Genomic DNA, 13,528 nt, shown 5'->3' with positions numbered 1-13,528 from the left:
AAGAAATCGTCTGATATTATTGAATCTGAAGCTTTTGTTTTAAAATAATAAAGAAATCGTCTGATCCGAGTATGCAGTAGAATTACAGAAATTAAATAATTTTTAGTAGAACTTCGTTTCTACTACTAAACAATTGTGAATAAATCGTTTGCAATGTTGCCATAATTTAGTATAAAATAAATAAAGAAATAAGAATCCGATATTTTCTTAGAAATAGCTAAATCACTAGCACTTTATTTATAAAGAAAGATGGCTTAACTCTTTAAATAATTTCTTCATATGAAATATGTTTTATAAAACTTCAGAAGGTAATGGAAATACTTCATTTCTAATTTTGAGAAATTGATAAAAACAGAGTATGAAGAATATTAATTATCATTTGTCATAAGAATTTAGTATACAAGATGCCCCGAAAGGTTAATTTCTAACTTTAAAAATAGATCTGACATATATATATTTTGCTACAAAAAAATGTTTATTCTCATACAGAGCATATAATATATTTTTTTTTTTTTTTACTAATTTTGCAGAAAGGATAAACTTGATGAATATATCTGTGCAATATAATATGTGAATATCTATAAATACATCTAAAAGTTTAATTATTTTTAAAATTATATCAATGTTGTTTATAACGCACTTAATTCGGGTGAAAAAATATCTTTTGGAAGGTTGTTCTTGAAACAATTTGAATTTCTTGTAATTAATAATTTCAATCTTTTTTTTACTTACATTGTTGGTAAAATAACTGAAGTAGTAGACAAAAGCACTTATAATTGCGCATAATTATATAAAATAACTATTTTCATTATAATTCATTAATAAATACTTTATCTTATGCAAAAGAAACTTATGCTGCATAAATAATTGAGTATTGTCTACAAGAATTTTATTATCCAATATTTAAAATTAAAATTTACCATAAATTTGGTAAATAATTTGTTAAAAATTAACAAATTATTAAGGAATGGAGATAAATTAACTTATAAATTTTAACTTATAACTTTATTTTCATCCAATAAAATGAAAAGATGTTTTGTGGATTCTCCATAAATGTGCGGATTTCGCTGAGAAATTAAGATTCCAACTCATTAAAATCAATAGAAAAATTCACATCCAAAAACTGCATAGTAACTTCAAATCATTCTGCAAATATTTTTCTCTATTACCAAATCATTTACTTGTAAAGTGAGCAAAAATATTAAATAGGTCATTATCAAATCGAAGAAAACATCTACAATATACACTGTTTTCTAAAGTTTCGAATAACTAAAAAACTACTTTAATTTTCAGATTAAACTTCGAAAAACATTGACATCGTATAATATTGCGGTTCTTTATTTATTTATTCCTTTCAGTATCGATTTTCTATGAATAAATATATTTGAAAATACAACTGAATATTTGCTTAAATCGATGGAATAAGTTTCGTAAATTAAACAAAAAATTTATCTTTTTTGGTAAAATAAGTATTGGGCATCACATTTTCCCCACTTTTGTTATGTATAATAATAAGATCTCCCAAAAGAAAATGGTTGACCTTTAACATCAAACAGATGAATGCAACTGCTAAAAGAGAAAAGAAAAAAGAAAAAAAGAGAGAATATCACAGGGAAATAATAATATTGTAATAAATATGATTTTGTTTAGTCTCCTAACAGATTGAAATAAAATCGCCTGATAGGATGCGAGGCTTGTCATTACAGCTGTTTTCTCATAATGAACGAATACATCCATATGTCGCTTTCTGAAGAAAAGATAAACAATTAGTTCATTACTTTGGGTTTTCGCCAAATCTTTTTCTTTATATTAGAATGAAAATGCATTGTATATGAATTTATTGTTCATTTTCATCTTCCGGAAAAAATGGATGTTTACCCCATAAAAGTAATTGTTAATGATAAAAACCTACAGAAACCTCATTAAAATTCAATCACCATGAATTTTTCGTTGTCATATGTGCGTTATAAAATCGATCTTAAATAAGATCGATTAGATTAATAAAGATTAGATTATATACTTAAATTAATAAAGCGATTAATCTAATTATATAATCATCTAGCTCATCTTTGAGCAATTATGCATCCTGAGCAATGGACGGGTTACAGTGGCATACGCAGATAGCATAACCAGTTGCACTATATTATACAATATAATATTATTCAATATTCAACAGTATTATTCAGTTTTGCTAATATTGTTTATATCATGCAATATTGTAAAATATACGTGTGCTACCTAAGTTAACCCTTTAAAGGGCCATTTTTTTCTAGTTATATTATGTTTAAATATTTGTAGGCTTGAAATTAGAATAAGAAAAGGGATTCATTTAGCTTATTAGATAAATTTAATTTCATTTGATTAATTAATTTGGTAAATTAACAATTAAGTAACAAATCAAGACACATCATTTTGTCTGAAATAAAGAACTGAAGCATCTAAGTTTCTGATTTACTAAAAAAATATGTCAGAACTTATGCCAACCTACATAATTTCATACAAAGATTGATAAATTTGGTGGGAAGCATACTTCCCACGGCCCTAGAAAGGGTTAAATCACATTTTTTTTCCTCTTTAAAAATTAACATATTGCAAAATATACAGCAACATTCAAGAATAAAAACATTTTAGAAGCCTATTAGATCCAAATTTAACACAAGCAAAAAGAATTTTTGTATTTGTAATAAATTTAAATTCAACCATTTTATTTATTTTTTTCAAACGAATAATTATATCGCTGTAAACTTTAACCTGTCTATATAATGATTCCATGACGTATAGTACAATCGCCCATCGAAACATTTCTAGCCACTGATAAAACAAAAACTACACGATTTGGAGAACAAAGCGAGAACTGCAAGATACTTTAATATTTTTAACACATTTATTTAACTTCATGTATTTCATATTTGAAACGAAAAAAGTTGTAAACGCTTTTTCATTCACTTCATAGCAGGCTTGCTTATTGAAATTTTGTACATTTATATATTCTTAATAATAGTATTTTAGTTTAATATTTTTAATTAGAAGTTTAATAATATCTAAATTAAATATTGATTCTATTTCAGAGGCTCCATCTGATAGCGAGTTTGAGAAATAATCCATATAAAGATTGAAAAAGAAAGAAAATGTTTTAAAATTTTGCCGTTTAGTACATTAATAAAAGATCATTTTAAAACCTTTAATTAAATTTAATAAATGTTAATTAATTGTTATGAAAAATACTTTAGAAAATGGCTTTATTAATGAGTTTTGTACCTTGTTCAAACTATTAAACAACACAGAAAGAATTAGTAGAAAATACCTTTAAAAGTCAATTACCCAATAGCTCCTGCTTCTATTTGCTCTACAAGGGCTTGAGACAACTTTCCAAAATCAGAAGTGTTTCCTTTCCCTAAAAATTTCAACACAAAATTTAAATATTTGAAATCAAATATATACACTAATGCAATAAACATAAAACCTCAAAGTAAAATCTAATAAACATCCATTTCAACTTAGATTGATGTTAAGCAATCTTTCAAATATATGGATGCATCAAATGGAATAGGAACAGTAACCATCGAATGAAATGACAAAGTTCATTTTTAAAAATAATTGCCAAAATTATACAAATGCTAGCTCCACTGATTCGCCAAGTAGTGAAAATCTTTTCTTATTAGGCAGAAACTGAAACCAGCTTCGAATAATGTCCATGCATTTGTTATTCGATTAAAAAAGGTGACTTTTCAAAACTTTTTTCAGCAGAAGAAAAAAGTCGAAAAGAGAGACTAAGCTTTATCAGTATATGGTGGATATTCTAACATGTCAGCCAAAATTTCTTCAATTTGTTTAGTTGATGAATGCCGTGCGCTGTTATGAAGCATTTGTTATGGCCTTGCCCTGTTATGAAGCATTTGTTATGGCCATGCCCTGTTATGAAGAATTTGTTATGGCCTTGCCCTGTTATGAAGCATTTGTTATGGCCATGCCCTGTTATGAAGAATTTGTTATGGCCATGCCCTGTTAGGAAGCATTTGTTATGGCCATGCCCTGTTATGAAGCATTTGTTATGGCCATGCCTTGTTATGGAGCATAATTACGGCTGCGCATTTTTATTACAGTGTGTTCTCTGCACATCTCGGAATTCGCAGATGCAGTTTTCGAAATTTGGCACTTTCTGCGGCTAAAAAAATGAATTGCGTTCCTTTCTTAGTTATACACATGATGCATATATGATGAAATGATACCCGAATACCTGCTGGGCGATATTATTGGCCGACTATATATCATATGGTCGGACTATATATCATATATAGAATATGATTACCAAATGCAAGCCCATTCCTCAAAAAAGTATTGCCTTTCTTATCTCTTACTCTAAATATATATCCCATTTTCGATAATATTTTCCACAAAAATACAACCAATTGTAACCACTACTCCCTTTCCATTTAATTCATTTTTATAATTTAACGCTCAATATACAAAATACTGCTTCCTACCTACGAAAGAATTAGCATATTCTATGAAACAATATTACCTGTAAATCCAAAATTCATGGGAAATCCATCCGTGGATTCTATCATAAACCTGCAATTACAAAAACATTGTAAACTTAAACTTAGAAATTTATATAAATATGATTATGTAAAAAAAAAGATTACAATCAAGTGTTTTTGTTAATGTTAATTTTCATTTTTGATATGATACTCAAACAATTTTCATTAAGTAAAATATGTTTAACAATAGTTTAAAAATTAAAATTTACAAACAAATTGTTCGCAATGAAAAAAAAAATCCTTTTAATATAATTTTAGAATCATTACCTCTAAATTATCGCTGAAAAATATTAAAATTTTACTGCATCTATTAAACTATCTTATCTACCTAAAACCTTACTACTATAAACTACTTTTAATAAAATAAACTAGTTATTAAAATTTACTCTTATTAAAGTAATAGGTATATTATTAAAAACAGCTTAGAGAGCACCCTCCCAACTTCCGAAATTGTACTTAATTTGGTAACAGAATTCAATGGTCTGTTCAACAATGCAATATTTAATGCAACAAATTTACTTTTATTCATCCTCTTTTTTATGCATCTCCCCAAGACTGTTACAGCTATACCTTATATGGTAGGGTCCAGGACTGCAAGTCGTTGCTCTCGTGCCTGTGGCCGGACCTGTACCTCCCCCTATCATCGTGGTGATGCCCGAAGCTATAGCATCCCTGACAAGCTGTGGGCAGATGAAGTGTATGTGACTGTCGATACCACCAGCTGTTAGAATGTGACCCTCCCCCGCAATCACTTCTGTAGAGACGCCCACCACCATCCCCGGAATCACTCCTTCCATGACGTCTGGGTTGCCAGCTTTTCCAATGCCAGAAATCTTGCCGTTCTAGAAAGACACAAAAGATATATGGTGGATTATTTATCTGAAAGGGTAATTGAGTTATTAGGGAGTGTTTATGGATAAGGAATTCTACGTTTAGGTTTATAAACCAGGGAATGTTATCTCGAGTACCTGGATAGCCGAACTTCTCCGGTAGTTTTGTTGTTGTTTGTTAAATCGGAAATAAGATCCTGTCTATGGCCTTCAAATTATAATCCAAATCTAAATGAATTGTAAATTTGGGATCGAACAAGAGAAAAATGTACGGGTGTTCAAAACCCTAACCACGATGCCATTTATAATACGCTTATGCAGGCCACATGTCAATATTTAGTTACAGAAAAATGGGAGGCGGGGTTATAAAATCGAGGGGGTTTTTTGTTGTTGTTTTGTGGTTGTCGTGTAGCGCAGTTGTTAACTAGCTTATATCTATTCATCACAAACGTATCGCAATTGTTTTGCATTTTTTATACATGGCCTCTCACTTTCTCTTGTATTGTTCTGTTAATTTATAGTCGGCTGGAAAACCTTTGTGCCTATAAAAATGAGGTTGGTCGAGAATAATACGATTGGGAAGGAAACTCGAGTGGTAAAAATCTTAACAATCAATGCAATAAGTGTCTGAACCATTCCAGTACTTATATATGTGTGTGATAAATGAATAAAATAATAGAAAGCGTTGAATACATATATTTTTAATTTACTATATACATTTAATTTATATACTAAATAATCCTATCTAATTATACACTCACATATTAATATGAATATATGAAACCAACTAAAAATAAATATTTAACGTAATTACAGAAAAAAAGAGGATTTATTACTCTCAGAGCTCTTAATCCAGTGTACCATTATCTCAAGTCTATCTATTTATTTTAACCGTGAAATCATTAGAATTCTTTTATATGAATAAGCAAAACTAATGAATAAAGCTCATTTGACAGAGTTTTTTCTTAAATAAATGCATGAAATATTTAATTCATTCACAGAATCCAGCTTTTTTTTTCCTCCTTAACTGACAAAAAATAATTATGAAAATGATGTACGAAGCCTATTTTTTAAAGTCTTCTATTTAAAAATTCTCTTAGTTTTTTTTTCGGTAAAATAAGCAAAACGAAACTCGCTCGAAATCCTAGAGTATTATCATCAAACAAATTCCTTTATAGTATTCAAAGTTTCTTTAAAAACTTTTTCTTAAATTTATTATCAAAACCTCTTTTTGTGAAAAATGAGGAAAAAAACTAATTTAGTCAGTAATCCATTATTAAAAAAATGGTAACTTGGAAAACCTAATAATTCGCAAATTACTTTTCTCATCATATAAAAAGATTTATGGAAGTAAATGTAATCCTTACTCACAGAAAATTCCACCTCCTTAAGAACTTTATGCACACTCAAATGAACCCGAACCAAATCTAGTGGCATTTCATAATTTTAACAAGATCCTCTCGTAATACTGCAAGCAGTAATAATCTCAAAAGCTTAACTGATTACTGAATGCAGAAACTGCTGAACCAAAAGAGACAAACGACTGTTTTAATCCATAATACTTCTAGAAAATTCCATCACCTCTGCAATTATTCGGAAAGATTATTACTGGAATGGAAACAATTCTAAAAAACTACCATGTCATGTTAACAAAAACACTAGCTTAGATATACATGTTTGAAAAAATTCTTCGATGCTTTTTTCATAAAGATTGATAAATCGTCTGCGCTTAACAGGGAACGCAATTATGATGTGGAATTGCTCTTATTAATGTTTTTCTTTAACAATCGATTCGAACGGTATGACAGATTGAAGTATCGTTGATCTTATGGGTATATGTAAAATCATTAATCTCGCAAAAAGGCCCCCCCAACATACCATTTGGAAATTATTTTTATGCTTCGGTATGGTGTCAGAACATGGTCATCGGAGAAAACCAAGAAAGCGTTGATGAAAAATCGTCTTTCTTCGATTATTAATCGGCTGAAGAGTTTTTTTAATCTTAAGAGAAATCCATCTTCATCAACGAAATCGTCTTAAGAAATAGCTTTGTTTACATGACGTAAATATTAATTTATCTTCCCAAATATTTCGTTTTATTGATTGAAATTTCTTGTCGAGAATATTAAAGCATGCGTCCGAGTTTGGAAAAGTTTTTCTTTGAGAAACACTTAAACAATTAAACTTTTGTTAAAAAGAATTTTAAAAAATATTTATGTACTAAATTTTATGTTATGTATGTATGTATTATATTATGTTATGTATGTAAATGTATATTATGTATTAAAAAATTTCTTATGTACTAAATAAAGTACCGCAATCGTCTAAAACTATGTTGATTCATTTACACATTAGAACTGTGGTGAATAGCGTATAAGCCAGTTAACAGCTCTGCTACCCAAGCAATTGCTTTTGTATTGTGGTCATGTTACTGGACTGCGAACCAAAAGGTCGCAGGTTCTATCCTCGCTCAATTCAATCCACCACATTGGTGACCTCGGACGATGAATCTTCAACCTTCGTGCAACTGTTGTGGCGCCATCTACCCACAACAAACCAAAGTCGCCAGATTCACTTGACGCAGCAAAACGAAAAGTCGCCAGACTCACTTGGCACGCAACAGCATCAGCAACCACTCACCCACCCACACTCACCATAACGCTTGGCGCTATTCAAATGGGTACAGGCGCAATAGACTCAACAGTTAATAAATACATCACCACTCAACAGCCATGTCGTTCGTTTCACCTCCGACTCACTGGAGGGAGAGTCTGTGGTGAATAGCTTATAAGCCAGTTAACAGCTCTGCTACCCGAGCAATTGATTTTGTATCGTAGTCATGTTACTGGGCTGCGAACCACAAGGTCCCAGGTTCTATCCTCGCACATCTCAATTCGCCACAGAACACTTTGATTCAGAAAAGTCCCTTTTACTTTCTCGTATATGTAGTATGGAGAAAGTATAATAATCGTCAAAAAATTCGAACTCGAAATTGACAAATTCATGAGTTTGAAAAACAGATTATTCGAAAATATCTGTCTGTTTATGATACGGATAACTCAAAAACGCTTTGAGTGAGACGGTTAAAATTTGGTACATTGTCTTAACACTAAAATTGCAAATATCCATCAAATTTTGAGTAAAATCTATTGAAAAGTAATTAATCTGTCCGGTTGTTCACATATAAGATAACATGATAATGACAAAAAGAAGAGAACTAGATAGATAAAATTTGGTGCACAGATTTAACATCTATAGTGTAGACAGCTCTCAAATTTTGAACTATATCCAGCAAAGAGTTGTCAGTCTGCATTTTCAAAAAAATGTGAAAGTGATATTTCAAAAACGTAATGGTTTAAACATGTCAAATTTGGTGTGGGATTTCGTAACTACAATTGTGATTTTATGTTAAATTTTAGTTTCAATCAGATGAAAAAAATGTGTCTAAAACACAAATTCGGTTTTTGGATTCTATTAACCTACGCCAAGGATTAATCGTCATAAACCTCGTCAAAGATGACACGATATATTTCGCAAAAATATTAAATGAACCCTTTCTAGGGCCGTGGGAAGTATGCTTCCCCCCAAATTTATCAACCTTTGTATGAAATTATGTAGGTTGGCATAAGTTCTGACAAATTTTTTTTTAGTAAGTCAGAAACTTAGATGCTTCAGTTCTTTATCTCAGACAAAATGATGTGTCTTGATTTGTTATTTAATTATTAATTAACCAAATTAATTAATGAATCAAATTAAATTTATCTAATTAGCTAAATGAATCCCTGTTCTTATTCTAATTTCAAGCCTAAAAATATTTTAACATAATATGACTAGAAAAAAAAGGGCTCTTTAAAGGGTTAACTCCAAAAGCTAATATTTCGTACCTATTGTACGCCAATGAAATGTAAGGCATTCTCTGGCATTACAATTGTAATAGAGAATGCGAGAAAGTTTTTGGAAGGCCACCACATTACAAAAAAGCAAACATCGTTATCCCTAACTGAGTCCGTTTGACCTTCCACTGTATCCCCATAGATTTGCTTTTTTACTTTCTTATATACATAGAATAGAGAAAGTATAGTAATCATAAAAAAAATTCGAATTCAAGATTTCGACGAATTTCTCCGTTTTAGACTACACTGAATTCAAAATACACATTTTTGACAAATGTCCGTCTATTTGTCTATGATACAGATAAGTGAAAAGCGTTTTGAGTTAGACAGTTGTAATTTTATTGCACTAAAGTTGTAGATTTCGATAAAAGTTTGAGCAAAATTCGTTCAGAGGAAGTCAGTTTAACCCGCTTTTCGAATTTGTGTCCATATCAATTAACACAATAAGTACAAAACTAAGAGAGCTTGAGAGATTTGGTGCGCAGATTTAACATTTAAAGCGTAGAAACCTATCATATTTTGAACCAAATCCTACCAACAGGGCGACATTCTGTCGATCTTTATTTTTATAAACATGTAGACGCGATACTCAAACGCAATGACCTAAATATAATAATTTCGATATGCGATTTTGTCCATAGTAGTTCCGCGTCAAATTTTAATCGCTTGGGAAAAACACGTCTAAAACGAAAATTCGATTTACGGATAATGTTAAACTCATTCCGATCATTTATCCCCAAAACACTCACCAAGAATGACACGATAAATTCAGTAAAAATTCTAAAATAATTCACGACAACGTTTAATAACTGCTGTATTGTGATGTCTTAACTATTGTATCTCAATGACGCGAAAGTTGGACACTTTTGTTACAGAACTTGCGAGAAAGTTTGGTGTAGACCATTCCCACTTGTTCTGTAACAGAATGAAATCTTGAATATATAAACACAGTTTTTGAAGATGAAGAAAGTATGAAATTTTTTTGACTGAAAACGATCTAAACAAAGAAGGATAATTCATGGAGTAGTTGAAAATTTGTGGTAAGAGCTGTAGAAAATAAAAAGGCCAAAATCACATTGGATTGTATAAGCAGAAAGGCCAGTCACATTATCTAGAAAATGATTTAATTTTAATGAATACAATATAGCGTACTTTATGCCCCGCTTAAAATAGTAGAATCAATTTTGCATCCTTTAACCCAATGTATCTGAAATTCTATGCAGAACTGCATTATTGATACCAAGAACATTTATTAAATTTACTTGTTAGTTCCAGTGTGAATTATATTTTTTTCTACATAAGATATCATACATAAATGCATGCGAGAAAACAAATAATCAGCCAAGAATTAGAATGAATTTAGATCAACATTTTATGTAATTCAATGTTAGATATCGCGCATCAAGATTTATTCGTTTAGCGCATTTTGTTTGAGTGATCCTGTTAATAGATAAATATAACTCAAAAAAATGTGTGTGTTTTCTTTCGTTCTTAAGATTGTTTAAAATTTTGCATCTCGTCAAAATCTGATTATTTTTATTATTATATTTTTATATACAAGTTAATCATAAAATAGCTTATTAATAATGATAAATATGGATGCATCTAGCAGACGAAATTAAATTAAATTTCTTACTCAGACAACGAAAGCTATGAGAGGAGTAATTCCGAATTTAAAATTCTATTGAAAGTTGGTAATGGATTTTCTTTACTTACATAGGCCGTGGAAAGAGCAATTGCGGAGTAAAATCTCTACCGAAAGTTTCTAATGCATTATCTTGTATATACAGATGACATGGGGAGAATAATACTGAATTAAAAACTATATCGAAAGTTTCTAATGCTTTATCTTGTATATACAGATGCCATGGGGAGAATAATACTGAATTAAAAACTATATCGAAAGTTTCTAATGCATTATCTTCTATATACAGATGCCATGAGGAGAATAATACTGAATTAAAAACCATACCGAAAGTTTTTAATGCATTATCTTGTATATACAGATGCCATGGGGCGAATAATACTGAATTAAAAACTATACCGAAAGTTTCTAATGCATTATCTTGTATATACAGATGCCATGGGGAGAATAATACTGAATTAAAAACTATACCGAAAGTTTCTAATTCATTACCTTGTACATACCGAAATGGTCAACACAATGAAAACGCTAAATGTAGATCAGGCCATTCCACTGTTGATCAATAAAAGAATATTTTTTGGAATTTTATACCGTTTTCCTTCATTTATGTATGAATATTTTCTAATCACTCGATCATTAGTGAAATTTTTTGTCCAATCTATCTTCTTATGTCTTCCACAATGGATATGTGAAATTCGATTTCTTTTCATTCATTTCGTCAGCTAAATAGATAAAATTTATATCAATTTTCATTAAAAAACCTGTATTTTTTTATGAAAGATAGGGATTAAATGGTTAAATATTGCAAATTTCCAATATTTACTTTTATCCCAACATCAGCCTTCACTATTCCTTGAATAGCGTCCACTATAACACAATTTGTTATAACTGTATCCAAGACCTCAGAACTCTTTCTGAAAGATGCTTGGCCCATGCCTTCTCGAAGAACCTGCGAAAACAGTTTTCATACTATTATTTGAATATGCCATTACACTTCATACCATCAATGTCATATAGCACTAAAATTGATCTTACCTTTCCACCACCAAATTTACATTCATCTCCATAGACAGAAAAGTCTTTTTCTATTTCGATTATAAGCATCGTGTCGCCCAATCGAACCTAAGCAAAAATGAGCGAGTTTCATCATTTGGTGAAAAAAAATTATTTTGTTAAATGCTATAGAATTTTATATTTTGGCAAACAATCATTTGTCTAAATCTTATAGATAATTGCAACAATTTAAAATTTAATAACTGCTGAATGTGGAAGTTAGAAAGTTTTTTAGTTCGATTTTGATCACCAGATGGCTCTGATCACAACTTGCTGAAAGCTATATGTTTGTATATATCTTGGTGCGTTGAGTTGCTACGGTAGAAACGAGGAAAACGTGAAAACTACTTATAATAACTTTATTAAGGTTTCCTAGATGGCAGCACATAACAAGTTGGTATATACTACAAGCAAACAGGTCCAATGGCATTCATATTTTTCAAGAATCAGTAATAATATCAGATTATATGCATATTACATAATGTGTAATCATATTTGAAATATATTCGTTCATATTTGAATAGGATTTCTATAACAACTGCTGAAACCTTTGAAAAACCAAGCTGCTTGACATAAAACTGGAATTTATATCCACAAAATAAATCAGCACATTAAAGAAATTAAATGACGTCATTACTTAAAATTTATCAAAGAAAATAACTTAATAGACACATTTACATATTTTCTAAATCAAAATTAAAATAATCTCCTTAAAAAAGAATGCATTATGTTTCTATCAACAGGTAGATTACCTTTAAATGAATTAAACTAAGTAGAATTCATCAAATCGAATGTTAACATACTTGAACTCAAACTTTGTTTAATAGTTATAACCATTTTTACAACACGCAGACAAGCCAAATTGATAAAATGATAGCATAATTAAAATTAGTAACTTTAAAATATTGATATAAATAATACAATTTTTTATTCAAATCTCCATATGATATTAAGTTGCAAAACTCTTTTCATAATTTACACGAAGCTAACAATAATAATCTGATCAGAACAATATTAAAAATATGCCATACATTTATTTATTAAAAATATTCGAGATAACTGCATAGAGATCTGTGAAATTATCTCGTATATTCTGGCAGTGTTATGCAATTATCTCGAAATCTAGCATTGGAGAAATCAATAAGAAAGGAATTTCACAGCATCGGCAGGTGATAAGAGTAGAGTAAAGACCGGTAATATCTCAACAAGGAATACATTCCGTATATCCATATGACATCTAAATCACCCACTGTATTAAGAAAAAGATTTCATAAGTACAACTGTACGAGGAAAATGTGAACAACACTACATATAATAACTTCATTAAGGTTTCATAGATGGCAGCACGTAACAAGTTGGTATATACTATTGACTGTGACAACTGATACACTTTTCTTAATCCAAAATTTTCTATACTGACCTGTAAATATTCATACTTAAATTGGGGGACATTTTTATTTCAGTATTTCATAACATTTAATAATTTATAAATTAAAGACAGAAATGTAGAAAGTAATTTAAATAAAAACAACATTAATAAAATTAAATTTAAAAACTGTTTCTATT

The 13,528-nt window shown here is 29.8% G+C and overlaps 1 protein-coding gene across 3 annotated transcripts in view; it reads right to left on the bottom strand.

Moving 5' to 3' along the window:
- Window positions 1–13,528, bottom strand: part of LOC129984119 (urease subunit alpha-like) — a 78,511-nt gene that overhangs the window by 34,070 nt on the left and 30,913 nt on the right. For all 3 annotated transcript variants that reach the window (XM_056093901.1, XM_056093902.1, XM_056093903.1), the window contains exons 11-15: window positions 11,945–12,031; window positions 11,733–11,858; window positions 5,112–5,383; window positions 4,523–4,572; window positions 3,322–3,394 (exon numbers count right to left, since the gene is read on the bottom strand). In XM_056093901.1, the coding sequence (XP_055949876.1) occupies window positions 3,322–3,394; window positions 4,523–4,572; window positions 5,112–5,383; window positions 11,733–11,858; window positions 11,945–12,031 (608 nt within the window). The remainder of the gene's footprint in view (window positions 1–3,321; window positions 3,395–4,522; window positions 4,573–5,111; window positions 5,384–11,732; window positions 11,859–11,944; window positions 12,032–13,528) is intronic.

Source organism: Argiope bruennichi, chromosome 9 (genome assembly GCF_947563725.1).
Source record: "Argiope bruennichi chromosome 9, qqArgBrue1.1, whole genome shotgun sequence".
NCBI lineage: Eukaryota > Metazoa > Arthropoda > Arachnida > Araneae > Araneidae > Argiope > Argiope bruennichi.
This window is presented reverse-complemented; position numbering and strand designations above follow the sequence as displayed.